The sequence below is a fragment of the Aotus nancymaae genome, unplaced genomic scaffold (assembly GCF_030222135.1).
Source record: "Aotus nancymaae isolate 86718 unplaced genomic scaffold, 86718_ANA_hifiasm-v0.15.2.pri h1tg000032l_0, whole genome shotgun sequence".
NCBI lineage: Eukaryota > Metazoa > Chordata > Mammalia > Primates > Aotidae > Aotus > Aotus nancymaae.
Window position 1 is genome coordinate 891,515 of NW_026988445.1, and position 22,295 is coordinate 913,809.

The 22,295-nt window shown below is 39.0% G+C and overlaps 1 protein-coding gene across 1 annotated transcript in view; it reads left to right on the plus strand.

Moving 5' to 3' along the window:
* Positions 1-16,091: 16,091 nt before the first annotated feature.
* PPP2R5A (protein phosphatase 2 regulatory subunit B'alpha) overlaps positions 16,092-22,295 on the plus strand; it is a 72,633-nt gene continuing 66,429 nt past the window's right edge. Inside the window, exon 1 of the mRNA XM_012459609.2 lies at positions 16,092-16,119. Within this exon, the coding sequence (XP_012315032.1) occupies positions 16,107-16,119 (13 nt within the window). The 5' untranslated portion in view covers positions 16,092-16,106. The remainder of the gene's footprint in view (positions 16,120-22,295) is intronic.

Genomic DNA, 22,295 nt, shown 5'->3' on the forward strand with positions numbered 1-22,295 from the left:
CCAGAAATTAGTGATTCTTTCCTGGGAATAGTGTCTGTCCCCTTCCAGGTGTGATTGTCATTAGTGCATCATGCCTGGTGGGAACAGACTAACTTTGAATAATAGCATTTTGAGGTGGTAAAGGGATGTCTGTATTTTCCAAACTCAAATGAGTTGATACCCAGCCCAACTCATACTGCAGTTGGTAACAAGAACTGAATGACACCTGTCCTGACTTCCACCATGCTGTCTCCCTTTCTTTTTGCCAATTCACCATCACCTTGGAGCCACAGAAATGCATAACAAACCTGAACCTTGTGTTGGGAGGTAAGCCCATGAGTCATGGTTGAACAGCGTTTCTTTTTCTCCATGTTAGCTGCGTTTTTCCTTCACTGTGGCCCAAACAAGAATCAACTTGGTGGCATCGATTCTTTATGTTATGGAGTAGGCACTGTATTTGGAGATGGTAGGTTCTGCAGTGACTTGGGTGGTAGGGTATTTTCTCCTCATAGAGTGCCCAGGAGGGATTTATGAGTTCAGAAGGCAGGAGAGTAGAGCACCTGCTTTCATTCACTTTCTGGTGGTCAGCAAAACCTTCATGCAGAAGGAAGAATTTCCAAACACTTTAAATGCCTGGGTGTGGGGAAAGCTCCCAGAGCAAGAGGAGGGCAACTCTCAGAATAAGCTGTCTGAAATTGGCAAGACAATTGATTAGATGAGTCTTTGTACCACCTTCTAAAATTGGGTGTGGCTGGAAATAGCTGTTGGGAGGACTGTGGGAAAGATGTAGCTCTGCTTTGAGTTCTAGGACTATCCTGCAGGGTGGGTGTCCACTTTGCTCCTAATCTCTACTCTGTCCTTAGCTACCACCTCTGCCCTTCTTTTTCCATATCAGTTGTATTCAGCCCTTTCATTCTTATCTCAAACGTTTGCATAAAACTCCCTCTATCCTGTGACACTTTTTGTCCTTTGCAGAGTATACCCAGATCTCCAGGGTCAAAACTCCTTTTTTCCTTCTAACTTTTCCAAATGTTCCCACTTGGTGGCCAAATAATTTTTTGAGCAATTATTATATGCTGTTGGGAAATTCATAAGTTATAAAACAGTCACCCTAGCCTGACCACGGAGACGTACACATGATAATGTTAAACAATAATACAAGATAGTATAGGATTAACTGACAACAATATGCAATGCAGGGGAAATGTTTCTGGAATTTAGAGGGTTAGGAGATCATACTGGGGCTGGAGTCCACAGTGAAGGCCTCATGGAAAAGCAAGTTTTCAGTCTAGCTAGTAAGCTAGTGGGGCTAGGAAGGCTTTAAGTAAGGCAGGTTTAGGGAACATATACTTGCTGGGAGAGTTTTATGGTAGGGAATAATAAAAATAATATTTAACAACTGAAGAGCATCTTATAATTTACAACTACACACACACACACACACACACACACACACACACACAACTGAATTTAAGAGTGGCAAGATGAGCCAGATTACAGAACCTTCTGAATACCATCTAAGATCTGGAAGTTTCAGCAATGTTGTGGTGGTCACCTACCTCCTGCCAAGCAATCTTGTACATCTTATCTCATTTAATTCAGGAAGTAGTCTTGTGAGGTAGATGTTGTTGTTGCCATTTTACATATGAGTAAATTAATGGTTAAGAAACTTCTCAAGATCATATAGTTAATAATAATAATAATAATAGCAATTACATATGGTAATTACTATATGCCAGACACTATTTAAGTATTCCTACAACAACTCTGTGAAGTAAGAACTCTTGTTAACCCCATTTTTAGATGGGAAAAACTGAAGTGTGGAGATGTTAAAACACTTGCCTAAGGTATACAACTAAGAAATGTCAGAAACTAGACATTTGAATTCAGACAGTCTAGTTTCAGAGCCCAGCCTCAGAAGCCTCGAAAGCAAAACTGCTAATAGTAATGTAATGTGAGCCACAAATGTGAGGCATGTACATAATTATAAATGTTCTAGTAGCCACATTAAAAAATAAAAAGAAACAAGTAAAATTAATTTTAATAATACATTTTGCTTAACCAAATAGCTCCAAAGTAGTTTAAAATGCATTTTTATTTTATGTTTTTAGAGACAGTCTTGCTTTGTCACCCAGGCTGAAGTGCAACGGTGCAAACATAGCTTACTGCAGCCTCAAACTCCTGGGCTCAAGGGATCCTCCCACCTCAGCCTCCCGAGTAGCTTGGACTACCATGCCCAGCCAAAATATTATTTCAACATGTAATCAGTATTAAAAATTATTAATTATACATTATATTCTTTTTAATGTGAAATCTCTGAATCGAGTATTTTTAAACTTACAGCATATTTCAATTCAAATGCTAAATTTGCATCAGAAATATTTGATCTGTATTTATATTTCACATACTTTATAGTTGAAAAATAGATTCACATACCCAAGTTATTCCAAACATACTTAAAAGTTTTTCAATAACTAAGTTGAGTACCAAAAATAATTTTCTTTTAACATTTGCATCCATATTGTTAAATTTGGTTTCTTTAGTTTTAGAAGAATTAACTTGACTTTGAAGCAAACTATTATCAGTTTCAAATTATGTCTGTTTAATTCAGTAACTCTTGTGTCAACTCATTAGTAAAATTGAATTCAAAAGGGTATTACATAAGTTGAAAATAAATGATATATTCATCAATAATTGTAATGTATTCATATTTTTCTGTTTTTGCAATAAATTTGCATAATGCTCTTTATAATAAACATTTGCATATTAATTTATGTTAGAAGAATGTATAAGATTGTTATTGATTTATAGTATGACAAATGTGAGTTTCAACATAGATTTTTGTACTTGTCTAGCTAGGTCATAGAGAAGATTTTTCTTTCTTTGGAGCTTCAAATTTAGCTCATTCATAACCTGTGTGATATCAATGAGAAAACAAAATCACACTGCTGTTTTTGGTCTTTTATTATTAAATATTTGGAAAGCATTTCTTCTGTTTCAAGAAAATTTTAAATGAGAATTAACAGTATGTTAAACCTTTGTAAAGATCCCTCCACTACTCAACCAATGAACATTGGAAAAAGGCACAAGATCATTACATTTATTTTCTTTCATGTCTTTCTACAATTCCACAAGCTGATGATTCATAGCATTTGCACATATATTTAACAACTGAATCCTGACAGTTTAGAAAACTGAACACAAATATCTTCAATATGCATAACAGCAACAAAGTAATACAAGAAATATCAGTTTCTTGCTTTAAAATTACAATAAATCTAGACTTTTGACTTAACATAGCTAGAGAACCCTTTTTTGTGATAGAATCTGTGTTTTTCATATCTAGCTGACTGTTTTCTTTGACAGATATAAAAGACTCAAAAATATCTACACCAGTGAGTTCACTAAATGGGCTGCAAAGTAACTACTTGTTTTTTTATAAGTTTGAAAGGCCTTTTAAGACAAAACACATTCAAAGTATTAATTGGGCAGTGACTCTTATATCACATAACTTCTCAAAGTGAAAGAAAGTCCTTATAATTTTCCAAAACTTAAATCAATTGAATTTTGATATTGTTAGAAAAATTTTGTATTCAATAGGCAATTGTTTGGCAGGTTAATTGAAGGGCTTTCATTCTCCTCCCTCTAGTTTTATTGAGGTATGATTGACAAAAATTGTATATATTTAAGATATATGGTGTGATGATTTGATATACATATATTGTGAAATGACTGCCACAATCAAGCTAACATACCTATCACCTCTCATAGCAACCCTTTTGTGTGTGTGTGGTAAGAACAATTAAGATCTAATCTGTTAGCAAATGTTAAGTATACACTACATTATTATTAACTATAGTCACCATGCTATACATTAGATCTTCAGAACTTATTCATCTTACAAAGGAAAGTTTGTACCCTTTAACCAGTATGTCCCTATTTCCTTCACCCTCTGTCCCTGGTAACAACCATTCAACTCACTGCTTTTATCTTTATTTTATTATTATTATTTTTTTATACAGAGTCTCGCTGTGTTGCCCAGGCTGGAGTACAGTGGCGTGATCTTGGTTCACTACAACCTCTGTCCCCCAGGTTCCAGTGAGTCTCCTGCCTCACCCTCTCGAGTAGCTGGGACTACCGGTGCATGCCACCACGCCCAGCTAATCTTTGTATTTTTAGTAGACATGGGGTTTCACCATGTTGACCAGGCTGGTCTTGAACTTCTGGCCTCAGGTGATCCACCTGCCTTGGCCTCCCAAAGTGCTGGGATTACAGGTGTGAGCCACCACACCCAGCCAACTCACTGTTTTTATGTTTGACTTTTTTTAGATTTCACATAAGTGAAGTTATACATTATTTGCCTTTCTGTGGCTAGCTTTTATCACTTAGTGTAATGTCTTCCAGGTTCATCTATGTTGTCAAAAATGGCACAATTTTCTTTTTTTTTTAGGCTAAGTAATATTCCTCTGTGTGTGTGTGCATCATATTTTCTTTATCAATTCATCTATCAATGGGCATTTAAGTTGTAAATAATACTGAGGTGAATGAAGTGCAGATATCTCTTTCATGTACTGATTTCATTTCCTTTGGATATATACCCAGAAATGGGGTTGCTTGATCATAATGACAGTTTTGTTTTTCAATTGTTTTAGGAACCTCTGTGCTGTTTTCCATAATGGCTGTACCATGCTTTCACTTTTTGTAAAATATATTTTACATTTTTTCTTATATTTTTCCAACAAAATATCCATGACTAAAATGATTTCTTTTATTACCTCTCTATCTAAAAATGACTTTTTTGTGTAAGAATCTAAGTCATCTTCTAGTAGGACAACATTATATGCTCAGATCCTGCTAAAAATTGTTTAAAATATTTGTTGGGCATATAATTCTAATTTCAGGCAACTAATTTTGATTTTAACTGTTGAGAGTAAATGTCTTATCAAGTTCACTACATATTTGCTGAAAATGTCTCGTACTATTGTTTACTTTTTTTTTTTTTGAGATGGAGTCTTGCTCTGTTCCTCTGTTGCCCAGTCTGGAGTGCAATGGTGCCATCTCAGCTCACTGCAACCTCTATCTCCTGGGTTCAAGCAATTCCCCTGCCTCAGCTTCCTAAGTAGCTGGGATTATAGGTGCATGCCCCATGCCTGGCTAATTTTTTTATTTTTAGTAGAGACAGCGTTTCACCATATTGGCCAGGCTGGTCTTGAACTCTTTTCCTCAAGTGATCCACCTGCCTTAGCCTCCCAAAGTGCTGGGAGTACAAGTGTGAGCCACCGCACCTGGCCTGTTTATCTTAATTTTTTTTTAATAAGATAAACAGCTTTTAAATTTTGCTCTGCTGCAGCAAATTGCAGTTGCCATTCACTTTGTAATTTGTGACTTGACTTCTTCCAGTCTCTCTTTTTTTGAGACAGTGTCTTGCTATGTTGCCCAGGCTGGAGTGCAGTGGCCCAATCAATCATGGCCCACTGCATCCTTGACTTCCTAGGCTCCAGTAATCCTCCTATTTCCGCCTCCCAAGTAGCTGGGACTACAGGTGTTTGTCACCACGCCTGGTTAATTTTTTTGTATTTTTTGTAGATTCAGGGTTTTGTTATATTGCCCAGGCTGGTCTCAAACTCCTGGGCTCAAATGATCCTCCTGCCTCAGCCTCCCAAAATACTGGTATTATAGGCATGAGCCACCACACCCAGCCAGTCTCTTTTCTTTTTCTTTTTTTTGAGATGGAGTCTTGCTCTGTTGCCCAGGCTGGAGTGCAGTGGCACAATCTCGGCTCACTGCAACATCTATCTTCTGGGTTCAAGCAATTCTCCTGTCTCAGCTTCCTGAGTAGCTGGAATTACAGGCGCACGCCATGCCCAGCTAATTTCTGTATTGTTAGTAGAGACGGGGTTTCATCCTCTTGGTCAGGTTGGTCTCAAACTCCTGACCTCCCCAGCCTCCCAAAGTGCTGGGATTACAGGTGTGAGCCACTGCACCCAGCCCAGTCTCTTTTCTTTACTGTCCCAGTCATAGTACTTACTAGCTACTGAATCCCTACTCAATTCTGTACCAGTAGAACGTCTTCATTTTAATATTAAAATTTTTCCATACTCATTTTAAAACTAAAAACCTAGTTTATTATGTAATAATTAAAATTAAAATAAGCATTTTAATTTTATTACCAATTTTTACTTACACATATATCATTGTAACTTGCGTTGTTGCAGAAAATATTCAAGTAAACATGAATATTACATTGGTGAGTAAAAAAGTAATTCAAACCAATCCATTCATTAATACTAGCTAGATCAGATTTGTGTTTATATGTATACTAGAAATTATGCATGCACCCAACAGATGCATTACAGTATAACAATATTTTCTACACTGTGTTTAATGCAAAAATGATTTGCAGTATCTCAGGTTTTTTATTAAAATTAAATTTAATTAAAATTAAATTTAAAATTCAATTCCTCAGTCACACTAGTCGCATTTCAAGTGCTCAGTAGCCACATTTGTCCAGTGGCTAGCAAATATTGGACAACACAGCTCTAGAATATCTCTCAGTGGTAGAAGCTAAGCTATGATTCAGATCCTGATTCTAAGTCAGTATCCCTTCCTCAACACCTCATTGCCTCTCAGGCAAGGAGCTCTGGCTGCTAGGAGACATCCCTGTGGCCTCCCAGGTTCAAGGTCTATAAACTGGGTCAAGAGATCCAACCAAGACTCTAGGCAAGTAAGAGGCTGAAAGAAGAGGCATGGGTCTACTTAGAAGCAAAAGGAGCCAAGTGAAGCATAAACCACTTCTAATAGTTGCGGTTCAAAGACACACAAAGACCTAGGCTCAATAAAAGCAAGGAAAAGTTGAAAAGAATGGAGCTTCAAGTTCAGTTCTGAGATGATCGTTGTCCAGAAATGAGGTATGGGGACAAAGAAAGGCTGAAAACTGAAGATGCCACTCTATTCTTTTATTCTCATGAGTTTCTCTCCTTATTCTGCAGTTGATCTATACCTTCTAGTATTTGGTTCCTCTAGATGGCCCATCTCTTCTCTTTTATTATCTTTTAGTGTTTGTGCCTTCTAGGTGGGTTTCTGCTTTTTCACAAGTTGTATAGTTGCTTCATTTTACAGAACTTTCCTTCTCCTCCCTGGACTAGTGCCTTTAGGTACCAGTCCATTCAGAAAATCACTCCATTATTAAAAATACTCAGAATGCATTTTCTATCTAAATTGATTTTTATTCTACTTGGTATTCGTTGGATTTCTTGAATGTATGAGTTTATAGTTTTCATCAAATTTGAAAAATGTTCTGCCATTATTTCTTCAAATAGTATTTCTGTTCTCTCAGCCCTCTTTTAGAAGTTTAGTTACACTATTTTAGACCATTTGACATTTTCTCATGGGTCGCTGAGGTTCTATTTGTTCTTTTTTTTTGAGACAGAGTCTCGCTCTGTCCCCCAGGCTGGAGTGCAGTAGTGGTGCAATCTTGGCTCACTGCAACCTGTGCCTCTTGGGTTCAAGTGATTCTCATGCCTCCCACCTGGGACTACAGGTTCATGCCACCATGTCCAGCTAATTTTTTTGTATTTTCAGTAGAGACAGGGTTTAACCATGTTGGCCAGACTGGTCTCAGACTCCTGGCCTCAAGTGATTCGCCTGCCTCGACTGCTGGTATTATAGGCATGACCCACTGTGCCCAGCTTTTTTTTTTTTTCCCACTTTCCTCCTGTCATATAGATAGTTACTATTGCTATATGTTAAAGTCCACTGATCTTTTCTTCTTCATTATTTAAGCTGCTGTTAAGCCCATTCAATGAATTTTTAAATTTCAGATATTGTACTTTTCAGCTCTAGAAATTCCATTGTGTTTTTTTATAGTTTCAATTTTGTTCCTCAACATTTTTATGTTTCCCTTTAAAGTCCTAAACATATTGACAATAGTTTTTTGTTGTTGTTGTTTTGTTTTGTTTTGAGACTGAGTTATGCCCTTGTTGCCCAGGCGGGAGTGCAATGGCACGATCTTGGCTCACCGCAACCTCCACCTCCTGGGTTCAAGCGATTCTCCTGCCTCAGCCTCCTAAGTAGCTGGGATTACAGGTGCCCACCACCATGCCCGGCTAATTTTGTAATTTTAGTAGAGATGGGGTTTCTCCATGTTGGTCAGGCTGATCTCGAACTCCCAAACTCAGGTGATCTACCCACCTTGGCCTCCCAAAGTGCTGGGACTACAGGCATGAGCCACCACGCCCGACTGACAATAGTTACAGTTTTTTTATAGTTCTTGTTACCCAATCGCATATTCTCCTATCATTTCTGGGTCTGTTTCTGTTGACTGATTTTTTTCCCTCTTGTTTATGAACCACATTTTCCTTCTTCTTTGGATATCTGGTAATTTTTGATTGGATGTTGGATAGTGGATTTCTACATGGCTTGGTCTCTGGTCAAAACTAGCAGATCAGTTTGATCTTTTTTGAAGCTTGCTTTTAAGATTTGTTAGGGAAGGTCTAGAGTAAACTTTACTTTAGGGCTAGTTTAGTCCTACTGCATATACATGAGGTCCTTCTGGCGTTTTTCTGAACACTGCAAGCGTTCAACAAGGTCTCTCCATTCTCCCTGGTTGGAACTTGAATGTTTCCCAGCTCAGTGGGAGCTCAGGAAATTGTTTTCTTTACAGCTCCCTAAGAGTTTATCTATTTATTTATTTATTTTTGCCCAGTATCACGGAGTTGCATCCTATGTAGTTTAGTATTCAGCCTAAGACTCAAAGAAATTGCAGATTCCTGGAACTGTTTCTCTGCATACCTCTGTCTTCTCACAAATTCCAGCCTCCTCAGTCCCTTAAAACTCTAATCTTTTTTGTCCTCATCATAGCAAGGTTGTCATGTCTACTTCGGTCCCCTTCTTTGTGGTCTGGAAAGCTGGAAAGTGCCTCTAGGCAGAAAGCCAACAATATTGTAGGGATCTTTTCATTTATTTCTCTTTTCTCAGGGATCACAATTCCTTACTGTGTATTATCCGATGAAAACAACTGTTTCATACATTATGGCCAATTTTCTAGTTATGACCAGTGAGAGGGCAAGTCAAATTCCAGTTAATTTTAACGTCTAGAAGAAGTTTCTTCATAACAATCACTTTTTACACCGCTAGAATTGATAAGTCAATACATGTATTTTCCAGAGAAGTCCAAGTGTCTTCTCTTTCTAACTTTCTTCCCTGCTGCTATTCTCAGATTACTTCCTAGTCTCAGCGTTTTCCCTGCAAGCATCTAAGGAATTGCATTTCCCTTGTTTTGTTATAGCAACCCATCTGTTCCTCTAGCTTTTCCTCTGCTGGTGCTACTTCAGTGTCACTTTTCCTGTGGTGGGTAACCTCTGGGGGTAGTGCTTGAGGCTCTTTCACTTCCATCATTCAGCTCCTTTTGGGGATTCCTACTTTGGTGCATGAGGCTCGGCAGTCATCTGCTGGCTGGATCATATGCACGCTGCAAAGGATTCTCTCCATATTCAGTTTCACCTTTTGTAAGTGCCCAAATATCAGCTCAAGCTCATCATTTCTAAAATATATAGACCCTACTTTCCTCGTTCCAAAATTTAAAAATGAGAGAGATATATATACACACATCATTTTCTACATACAATCCGTGTAGAGAATAATATAATAATCACACATCAGTCCAACATCTAGCTGAAAAAATATATAAAGCATTCAGATATAGCTGAAGCCCTCAATGTATCTCTCTCATTTATATTTTCCTTCCTGCTTTCCTTCTAGGAAGTAACCAGTTTTCTGAATTTGGTTTTTCAATTCCCATTATATATACAGGAATGTTTAGGAATATATACATATATATAAAATTGTATGTGTATGTATGTATTTATATGCGCTATATATCCCTAAACAATAAAAAACATTTTACATATTTTTAGCTCCACTCATTCTTCCATCCAGGGTTATAGCTTTTCTTTTTTTTTTTTTGAGATGGAGTTTCGCTCTTGTTACCCAGGCTGGAGTGCAATGGCGCGATCTCGGCTCACCGCAACCTCCGCCTCCTGGGTTCAGGCAATTCTCCTGCCTCAGCCTCCTGAGTAGCTGGGATCACAGGCACGCGCCACCATGCCCAGCTAATTTTTTGTTTTTTTAGTAGAGACGGGGTTTCACCATATTGACCAGGATGGTCTCGATGTCTTGACCTCGTGATCCACCCGCCTCAGCCTCCCAAAGTGCTGGGATTACAGGCGTGAGCCACTGCGCCCGGCGGTTATAGCTTTTCTAAGCTTCTGTGTCTGAATGCAACAGACAAAACAAAGAGACACTCAACAGAACTCTATGTGCCAGGGGCTAAGCATTTTCCCAGTAGAGTGGTTACCTTGGGAGGGGAGAGGCCAGTATAACTGCTTGACTCAGTATACAGTCATGGTCATCTTAGGAGAAGGGCAGTTCTGGCTACAGCAAGAGTTTGCCATTTGCTTTTGTTTTCTGAACTCATGGCAGAATTCTGGGAAGAACAAAAGGGTTACAAGGAAGAACTAACTGTACAACTACTACTGATGCTACTATTGCCACAAGTACCATCACATCTGTCTCACATGCCCATTATGAGTCAGGAACTGTTATAAGTGTTTTTCAAAGCATTATCTTCTGATTCCCAAAACAATCCTCAGAGTAAGCATTCTTCTTCCTGTTAACAGACAAAGAAACTAAGGCTACAAAGACCTTAACCATACCTTTTTCCTGAGTATCAGACCCTCATTCTAAGTGTTAATGAGCATCTTTATTCAGAGAGTGCACAGACATATTAAATATCTGTCTAAAATTTTGCCCTGCCTGAAGCTTCTCCCCTCTTTTCCTCCCAGTTAACAGATGTGAGATTAAACCTCTAATCCAGGTCTAATCAATTACTGTCCTGCCCCAAAGTCTTCAATAGCTTCCCACTACTTGAAGAATTAAGTACAAACTCTTCACCCCGGCATTTAAAATCCTCGGCAGTAGGTCCCCAACCTATGTTCCTAGCTTTATCTCCTACTTTTTTCCTATACCCTAGCCAAACCAAACTATTTGCTTTTCTTCAAATATGCCACACGTGTTCCTATCTCCGTGACCTTGCTCATGCTGTTTCCCTTACCTGAATGTTCTTCTTCTTTCCTCTACCCAGCTACCCACTGAAATTCTGTGCACTTTTCAAAGTCGGTTTTAAATTTCCAGGTCCTCCCTGTCCCTTGTTCTTCAGCCCCCAATCATAATATTATTTCTCCTCCTTTAGCCCCACTTGCATTTTATCGGTACATCCCTTCTTTTCTTGAATTATATGGTGTTCTCTGTGTGCTTGACTTTTCTTCATGATGAAACTGTAAACTCCAAGACAGCACAAGCTGTGTCCTCCTCAACTTTGCTTCCCTAGCACCCAGAAGGATATAGAGTCGTATTAAATCATTGAATTGGTGTCGTACTTTCTCTCTTAGGATCAATATGTAAATAATTCACATTGAAATACGCCCGACATGTATAAGGATTGAAATTGCATCTTACACAAGGCTAAGGTCATTCTCCAGTCCTAGCCCATATCCTTGACCCAAAGTAAGCTGGGAAACAATCACTGTAATTCAATGTGAGGGAGTGGGACTTATCTGCTGAGTGTAAGAAGAGGCCTTAACCAATCAAGAAGCTGGGAAAGCTGGAAGCCTTTGCATAGGTCTTGCCTGAAAATAGGAGAAGGTGCTCAGTTGGTAAATTGATTTTTTTCTTCCTCTATAACAGCATCATAAAAAGATCTAGGTATAGTTTGGCTTAGAAGGTGGTTAAGAATTTAGAATGCAGGGTGTGTGTGTGTGTGTGTGTGTGTGTGTGCATGTGCACACGCACGTGGTATACCCAGAGTAGTCACTCAGCCCTGTGACTAGTGAGGGCTGCATTGTTCCTGATCTTTGGCCCATGGCCACAGCAGATACAAGGGGTTACCCTGGGCCTGGTCCTCTCCTGTGTAGTTCTACTGACTGTTTGGCACTGGAGAACGTGGAGGCACGTGACAGGCCATCTTTTGCCCATTTGTTTCGGTCATGATTTTTTTTTCCTTAAAGAGGAAAAAGAGGCTTGTGTTGTTTGTGTAATTTCCTTCTTTGCTTTGGCCTACGCCAGGATGTCAGCCCATTCTAGTCGTCTTCTTTCTCCAAATTAATATACAACATGTCATCACCTCTTTTTAAAAATAAAGATCCAGCTCTTCAGCTTCAACGACCTTAAAAAGCTCTTTTAACTCAACATTTCTAACCTCAGACTCATGCTTGCTTCTCTTTCCCTTCCTTCCTCTGACACCCCTCTCCACCTCCTCCCACTAAAGAAAACTGGATCAGCTTCTGGACTTTTGTTAAAGGACCCAGTTTATTTGGTCACCCAATTCAAAACCTTGGCATGATTTGTAATTCTTCTCTTTGACTTGCCCCCCCCCCCATCTTTAGTCAAATCTTTCTAGTGTAGTATTCTTTTGTAGTATCTCTCATATCTATTCCCAAGGCCATTTTTAGTTCAAGCCACTCATCACCAAGGAAGGGGGGATAGAATAGGAGGAGGGGACTAGATTTTTTTTTTTTTTTTTCAAAATACACATTTTGCCTCTTCCACCCCAAGATTCTCATATCCATTAGGGAGCCAGGAAGGCATAGCTTGGAAAAGCTCCATGGGTGCCACTGACACACACTGTTTAGCACCACTCATTCAAGCCCTGACCACCTGGACACTTGTAATTATCTCCAGCCAATCTCTTTGGCTTTCATTGCCTTCACCTGGTGATCTTAAAACACTGCTTCAACATGACACCTTCCGTTTAAATAGTCTCCAGCATCTCCCCACTGACTTCAGGATCAGGCCCGAACTTGCTGACACTCCATAATCTGATACCATCTTCTTTCTCTGCAGCATTCTCAACTAACGGCACCCCAGGCGTTTTCTCACCCTCTTTCCTGATTCTATACATTCCACCCAGGAGAACAAGGGTATGAGTTCCATCTCTTATCTGTATATTGATGACTACCAGATCTCGATCTTCAGTCAAGATCTCTTTCCTGCAAGTCTGTACAACTGCTTATTCTCAAAGTGTCCAACTTATTATGTCCACCTCTTCCTCCCCTCCCAGTCATTGCTGCCCACCAGTCACTCAGTCTGGATACCTAGGAATCATCCTTTCCTCTTCTGTATCCCATACCCCTATCTACACCCAATAAGTTACCAAGTTGTTTTATTTATTTACAGTATCTCCTGAGTCTGATCTCGCCGTTCGATCTCAGATGCCTGACTCAGACTCTTACTATTTGTCTTCAGGCCCACAGTTCTCCCTTTCTCTGGCCTTGCCCTCTGCAATCAGTTCATCCTCCACACTGCCAACAGTGTAATATTTCTAGAATGCAAATCTGATCATGCCACTCTCCTGCTTATTAAAATCCTTCAGTATCTCCCTACTGACTTGAGGATAAAGCCCAATAACTGCACACAAAACCCTTCATGACCCACTCTGCCCTCAATAGACACAGCTTCTCCCCACTGAAGAAAGCTTATACTGATTCCTTTGGTTTCCAGATGTAGCCCCTTCTCTCTGGGTTCTGCACCTTATAAGTTATATTCCTACTGCTTGGAATTATTTTCTCTTTTTTGTCTTCTTCAATAACTCCTTCTGGTTTTTCAATTTTCAGATCTAAACTATTGTCCTCTAGAAAGTCTTTCTTGCTCTCCACACCATAGATTCTGTACTCTTCCCCTGTGCTTCCCTCTGTCACATCATTTATGATACTACCTGTGGTGGGTATGGGGTTTGGAGGGCTTTTTCTTTTCCTCTCCAGACTCCCTGAAGGAAGGAACTATATATTTTTTTCCTTTCTATACCCAGAACTTAGACCAGAAAACAGCCAATAATAAACACTGAATATTTGTTGAATAAGTAAATAATCGTACCTTTTCCAGCTTGCCCTCCCACTGTTGCCTCCCAAAACCATCTTCTCCAGCCAATACATCCTTTAACTTCCCATCTACAGACTTGTTCTTTCTACTTCCACACCATCATATCATTTCTCCCTTTGTTACCTGGTGGACAGTGATACAGTGAGACAGGGGAAGAGGAGGTCAACATAACAAATTGGGAACTTTGAGTTTAAGAGGCATTCAGTAAGCAGTTGGATAGTGCTCTCTGTCATCTTTTTTTCTATTTATGTAATTATGCCTGAACTTCCAGGTCCAGCTTGAATTCTGTCTTCTCCACCTGAGCACAGACACCACCTGTGACCTCCCTCCAAGTGTACTATCTTGGCTGTCATCAAATAGTATTCTGAATGAGAAGTTATCCTTTTGTGAATGCATGCCTCATCTCATCTCTTCCCCTAGAGGTTGTGCTCTCTTAGGGTAGAGGCCACAATGTTTAGCCATGGGCCTTGCTCATAATAGGCCTTGAATAAATGTATTGCTGTGTGTTTAGTTTATACAGTGACTAACCATCCTGGTTGACCCAGAACTGATGGGGTTCCTAGGTCATGGGATTTTCAGTACTAGAACTGGGAAAGTCTCTAACAAACTAGGATGAGTTGGTCACCCTAGAGTTTCTCCTAAGCAACTTTGAATGCCTGTATGTGCAGTCACATAGTGTTTCCTCTGGTGCATATTCCCTGCTTTGTTTCCACAGTTGGACTTTAATTGATTTGAGCTTTCATCACTGGAGGCAAGCTCCATGCAGGCTGACTTCGTCTCATTCATCTCTATACTCCAAGCACCTGGAACAGGCCAAGCACATTATAGGAGGTTAATGAATTTACCTCCTATAATTTTTTTTGATTGAATGAAAAGAAAACATTAAGCGCCATTATATCTCTTGATAATCTTATTTTCCTTCTAGGTAGTAGGCTCCATAGTTCCACAAAATTTTTAAAGTGCTAGGCAAGAACAATGATCTTATGGTAATCAAAGTCTAATCCATTCTAATTTGATTTTTTAAATCAATGTCTTTATACAGAGTGAATAAAGGAGCCTTGAATTTCCACTGATTTTTACAAGAGAAGAATGGAGAATTCCAGAGATGCTAGCATACAAAAAATTGCTCCTGAACATGGCAGAAGTCACCAGAACAAACTCCCAAGGGAAAAGAGAGGTGTATCAGATGAGAGAGACTCTAAGGGGGATCTCATTTGATCTCTTTCTGCCAGATTCTTTATACGAATGGTGCCTAGCATATAGTAGGTGTTAAATTTATGGTGGAGATTATACGTATTTATTTTATTATTTTATTTTGAGACAGAGTCTTGCTCTGTTGCCCAGGCTGGAGTGCAGTGGCACAATCTCAGCTTACTGCAACCTCCGCCTCCCCGGTTCAAGTGATTCTCCCGCTTCAGCCTCCTGAGTAGCTGGGACTATAGGCACCGCCACCACGGCTGGCTAATTTTTGTACATTTAGTAGAGGCGGGGTTCACCATGTTGGCCAGGCTGTTCTTGAACTCCTGACCTCAAGTGATCTGCCAGCTTCAGCCTCCCAAAGTGCTGGGATCACAGGTGTGAGACACTGCACCTGGCCAACATTATGTTTATACTTACCTACAGATACACAAATTTTTGAAAAAGCCACACTGTTTGCTATAGAAGTCAAAGCATAGGGTCTGAAAACATTAATTTCCAATTTAATAATTCCTGAAAAACCTTAGTACTACCAGTATTATTTTGTCAAATTGTAGCCAACACCTTACATAAGAGACAAAGCGAGTTTATAGGATTTCTAAAGTAATTTGACCCAAAATAGCAAGCCAATGAGAGAGAATACGTTGCTGACATTCAGCAGCTACATATTTTAAGACAAGGACTGCCTCAAAACCTACTAGATGCTGCCTTCAGATGGATGAAAGCAGAAGACCACTTATAGATTTACATAAAATACGCATATTAGAGGAACACAAAGGAACCATATAGTACTTTTACAGTCGTTGCTCTTTATGATATGCCCAGAGGACAGTTATGTGTTGAAATTAATCTCTACTTTTCTTTGCCCGTCCACTTCCAGGTCAAATTCTGACACAAGGTGTGGCATCATACATTCTCCTCTTGCAATGAAGTTTTACTTTTTGGGAACAGCTGTGTGGAATAAGTAAATTCATTGAGATATAGAAATCTTCATAGTGATGGAGAAATGTGGTAAGCTAATTTCTTGAATACCAGGCATTGTTCTTCTTTTTTCGGTCTTCTCCGTATGAAAACTTTGTGGGTTTTTTGTTTGTTTGTTTGTTTTTAAGACAGAGTTTTGCTCTTGTTGCCCAGGCTGGAGTGCAATGGAGTGATCTCGGCTCACTGCAACCTCCACCTATCAACCACCACTGCAACCTCATCTATAGTGATTCCCCTATCTCAGCCTCCCCAGTAGCTGGGATTACAGGTACATGCCATCACACCCGGCTAATTTTTGTATTTTTGGTAGAGACAGGGTTTCACCATGTTGGCCAGGCTGGTCTCGAACTCCTGACCTCAGGTGATCCGCCTACCTCAGCCTCCCAAAGTGCTGGGATTATGGACAGGAGCCACTGCGTCTGGCCTTGTTTTGTTTCAAGACTCACTTCAAATACTACTTTTTCTATTAAATTTTCTCTTTCTTCCCAAACCAAATTAGATCTTTTATTCTACTGTTTTGCCACCACACCATAAGGAACATTTCTGATAATTGTTTGTTCATTTGTTTACGTTGTCCCTCCTCACTAGATTGATTTTAAGGCCCATCCTTATCTACCTCTTCATTCCTAGTGACTGGCATATTGCCTGACAAACAGAAGGCACTTGGAAAATATTTGCAGGGTTGAATAAAAGTGTGGAGTGTTTGCTAACATCAGGCTCTTTCATCCCACTCTGCAAGGACAAGGGTATATTGGCATGAGTTGAGCCCCTTCACTATGTCCTGGTTCCTCGTCTATACAGGTAAAGAATTGGGTAGACCAGGGACTATTGAACATTTTTGATTACAGCTAATTTAGATGGGGCAAAAGATTTCATAGTTATGGAAAGATGATTCAGTGATAATCAGAAAGTATAAGTACAGGAGCAGGTCTGCAGGGATTAATAATACGTCTGCTGTACCAACAGTGCACATTCAGTCCATCTGCAAATCCTATATACTCCTATTCCAAAATAAATCTCCAGTCTAGCCATCCCTGCTGCCACTGACCTAGTCTAAGCTCCTAGTTGACGAACACAATAGCCTGTACAATAGCCTACAAAAAATGAAGTTAATCTTAATAAGCTTAACTAAAAGAAGTTTATAGTTAAAAAGCAAAAATGACAGCAATTGAAAACCATGACTTCTAGTCATATCAGTATGCTCTTGTGACTCCAAAGTGGCCAAATAGACAACACAGAATTAGAATTCTTTTTAAAAATCTAGAAAAGTAGATAGTAAAATGGTTACTATAGTGAAGAAGATTAATAAATCTACCATCTTACATAGTTACCTTTTTGTGACAAGAGCAGCTATGATCTACTTATTTAACAAAAAAACCCTAACATAATACAATTTTATTAACTTTAGTCCTATGTTAGATCTCTAAACTTGGTCATCTTACATATATGCTATTTTGTATCCTTTGACTTACATCTCCCTGTTTCCTATTCCTCATCCCATCCCATTGTTTCATTCTCTGTGTATTTGAAATCTTTTTTTTTCAATCTACACATAAATGAGATCATGCAATATTTTTCTGTGTCTGGCTTATTTCACTTAGCGTAATGTCCTCCAGGTCCATTCATGTTGTGGCAAATGGCAGGATCTCCTTCTCTTAGAAGGCTGAATAATATTCCATTATATGTCTTATAGTGTATATAATGCATGTGTATATATATGTAAAATATATATAAATAATATCCCATTATACACACACATACACACATACATACCATTTTCTTTATATGTTCGTCCATTGATGGATAGTTAGCTTGTTTTCATGTACTGAAATATTGTGAATAATGCTGTGCTTGACATTGGGAGTGCACATATCTTTAGGAAGTGGTATTTCATATCCTTTGGATATACATCCAGTAGAAGGATTGCTGGGTCATAAGGTAATTATATTTTGAATTTCTTCAGAAACTGCATGCTGTTTTTCATAATGATTATACCAAGCTACATTCCCACCAATGGTGTACTAGGGTTCCCTTTTCTCTACACTCTTGCCAACATTTGTTATCTCTTGTCTTTTTGATAATAGCTGTCCTTATGGGTGTGAGGTGTTATCTCCTAGTGGTTTTATTTTGCATTTCCCTAATGATAGTGATGTCCAGTACCTTTTCATATACCTGTGGACCATTTTTATGTCTTCTTTAGAGAAATGTCTGTTCAGGTCTTTTGTCCGTTTTTTTTTTTGAGACCAGTCTCCCTCTGTCGCCCAGGTTGAAGTGCAGTGGCACTATCTTGGCTCACTGCAACCTCTGCCTCCTGGGTTCAAGCAATTCTCGTGCCTCAGCCTCCCAAGTAGCTGGGACTACAGGTGTGTGCCACCATGCCCAACTAACTTTTGTATATTTAGTAGAGATGGGGTTTTGCTATGTTGGCCAGGCTGGTCTCAAACTCCTGGCCTCAAGTGATTTGCCCACCTTGGCCTCCCAAAGTGCTGGGATTACAGTTGTGAGCTACCGTACCCAGCCTTGTCCATTTTTTAATCAGGTTATTTGTTTTTCGTTTATTGAGTTGTAAGAGTTCTTTATAAACTTTGGATACTAATCCCTTATCAGATAGGTGGTTTGCAAATATTTTTTTCCATTCCATAGGTTACTTTTTCATTTTGTTGATTGTTTCCTTTGCTGTGCAGAAGCTTTTTGGTTTGATGTGTCTGTCCCATTTATTTTTACTTTTGTAGTCTGAGCTTTTGGTATAATATCAAAAAAATCATTGCCAAAGCCAATGTCGAGGAGCATTTCCCCTATGTTGATTTTGAAATGATTTTAGTGTATGGCATAAAGGTTCAATTTCATTGTTTTGCATGTGGATATATGGTTTTCCTACAACTTTATTGAAGAGACTATTATTTATGGTTGAATTTATTTCTGGACTCTCTATTCTGTTCCACTGGTTTACCGTCTGTTTTTATGCCAGAACTATTCTGTTTTGATTACTATAGGCTTGTAATATACTTTGAAATCAGGAAGTATGATACCTCCAACTTTTCCTTTCTCAGTATTGCTTTAGCTATTTGGGACATTTTGTGGTTGCAAATGAATTTTATTGTTTTTTCTATTTCTGTGAAGAATGCCATTGGAATTTTGATAGAGATTGGGATAAATCTATATATTGCTTTGGGTAGTATGGACATTTTAACAATATTAATTTCTCTGCTGGAATAGCAGTTAGGATTTGGTGCCCTCTCCGGCAGCTTCTTGAAGTGTGAATTTGCTAAGCCTTAAGCAATTAAATATGTTACATCTCTGGAAACATATATAAGCAACTGATAGCAGTGGTTGTCCCCAAAGCGGGAACTGGATGTTGGGAAACAGGGGTAGCAGTGAGACTTTTCCTGTTGCCCTTTTACTCCTTTTGAATTTTATATAATGCGAATGTACTTAAATAAAAATGAATGGGGCACTAAAAATTAGCATATTTTTGGCCAGGTGCAGTGGCTCATACTTGTAATCCCAACACTTTGGGAGGCCAAGGCAGGTGGATCACCTGAGGTTGAGAGTTCGAGACCAGCCTGACCATGATGAAGAAGTCCTGTCTCTTCTAAAAATACAGAAAACTAGCCAGGTGTGGTGGCGCATGCCTGTAATCCCACTTACTCAGGAGGCTGAGGCAGGAGAATCACTTGAACCCAGGAGGTGGAGGTTGCGGTGAGCCAAGATCACGCCATTGCACTCCAGCCTGGGCAACAAGAGTGAAACTCCATCTCAAAAAAAAAAAAAAAAATTAGCGTATTTTTATAAGTCAGATACTATATTGATTTAGATTATAGTAAAGTGGGTAGTAAGACACAAACATTTTAAAGAAATGTGAGTTTTTTTTTTTTTTTTTTTTTTTTGAGATAGAGTCTCACTCTTTCACCCAGGCTAGAGTGGAATGGCACCATCAGGGCTCACTGCAGCCTTGACTTCCTAGGATCAGGTGATTCTCCCACCTCAGCCTCCTGAATCACTGGGACTGCAAGTGCACACAACCATGCTGGGCTATTTTCCATATTTTTAGTAGAGATGGTTTTTCACCATGTTGCCCAGACTGGTCTGGAACTCCTGGGCTCAAGTAATCCTCCTGACTTGGCCTCCCAAAGTGTTGGGATTACAGGTGTGAGCCACTGTGCCCAGCCATGAGAGAAATTTTATTTGTGTAAATTTGGAAAATACCACTACTCTTTGATTCTGTAGATCTGGCACCTTGGTCTGGTGTTCTATTGGAGCAGTATGGGAATCATGACTCTTAAGGAATGTTGACAGTTGAAACTTTGCTTGGATGTGTTTTAGAGAATTTCACAGTGATTTGAAAAGAACACTCTGTGATGTGCTCTTTAAAACCATTACGCAACCATTATTTTGATGTTGTGGATATTATTGTTTCTTGCATATTTTTTCTCAACAAAAGAATAAGGTCATTAAGTGTATATATGTTTATAAACTAAGGAAGTCAAGTAATGTGAGCACAAACCATCCAAGGAATTTGCTACTGATGAAGTCTTGGCCTCTAAATTGCTCTTTACCAAGGAGTTTCACATATGGGAAGGATCAGAAATTCTATGGCATGGAATCAAAGACACTCTTCCTGCTTCAGGGGCACATATAGATAAGTACTGTCATTGCAGTTTTCTTAGATGTTTCTTTGTGACCAAATCTCTGTCTAGGACCCAGATACCTTATTTATGCAAAATAGTGGATGGAAAATAAATGATATACATGTATGCATAACATTTTCATATTTCCCTGAGTTTTTTCTTTCTTGTGTCATATTTAAAACTCATGCCAGCCTTGTGGAGAAGGCTGTCATTTTTTTTTCTGATGTACAAATGTGGAAAAAGTGACTGGATAGGATTTCTATTGATAAGTAATATAGAGTCATGCATTTGATCCTTGAGAGATTGTTCTTTCCCCCCGGAAAATGTTTAGTGACTTGATCTGGAATGCCATCCTCTCTTTTCAGGTTATGACTTGATCTTTAAAATTATGCTCAAAAGTCTTCCCCAAGAGGCTGTTTCAGACAAAGCCCAGATGGTTTTTGCTGGTTCAAGACTCCCGGCAACTTATTTCCAGTATTTTCTATCTATTCTATCCAGTATCTATTATTTATCATATTCCAGTATGAACGTGGAATATGATCTATTGTATTGACTTATAGAATTTGCTTTATTGTACTGATTTTCTTTCTGCTATTTGTCTCCCTTTCTTATTTTATATAAATTATTATAAATAGTACTACTCCTGACTTATAGACATTTACAATCTATTTTTCATAACTTCCAATTAACTAGAGAATAGTAGTTGCAAACTTCTGTGTACATAAGAATAACTTAGGGAAGTTATTAAAAATAGACTTCTCAGTGCTTTTCCCATAGGTTCTACTTCTGTGGGGGAGAGGAGTTCGGGGGAGGTCCAGGAATCTGCATTTTCAATAAGCACCCCAGAGAATGCTGATGCACGTGATCTGGTAACCACACTTTCAGAAACTTTGCTGTTGAGAACTAAAAATGTGATTGTTATCCTCTGCTTATATGTATTGTGTCTATCCTCTGCTCAGTGGGGGAAACAGAGGTATAAAATAAAATAACTGAGTTCTTGCTCTCTTGGTGTTGACAAACTTTCAGGGGAGAAAGAGATACTGTCTGCCACGTCAGACAGTATGTGATGATAGCTGTGAGTGGTGTGGACACTAAATTCAATAGAAACACAAAGAAGGGAGGCATCACTTCTGGCTGGATTGTCTTGCTTCATAAAAGATGGGGGGTTGAAGAAAAAAAGTTTCAAAAAGATGGAAAAAAGTGGATTATTTCAAGATGTTGGACCAGCGAAGAGTAAGTGTTGAGGATGCATAACTGCTTTTAGGGGATCAGTATGTGGAATGATGTGCTTGAACTAAAAAGAGTTTGTGTAGGCACATGGAGAAATTTACACCTGGAAAGATAGGAGTCAGATTGCAGAGAGCCTTGAATTTGGACTCTGTTCTGCAGGTACTGGGTGGTTCTTCAAACCTGCAGATAATATAAAAGTGATCTTAAAAAGACTGATCTGGCAGTGAGTTTGAAAGCCCTGGGCTACGTTTGGCGGTCTTTGTATACATTGGGAGAAAGGCCAGTTGTGAAAACTAGATTTAGCATGATCTGGAGCTTGACTAGATGAGGAAGAGAAAAGCGTCAGAA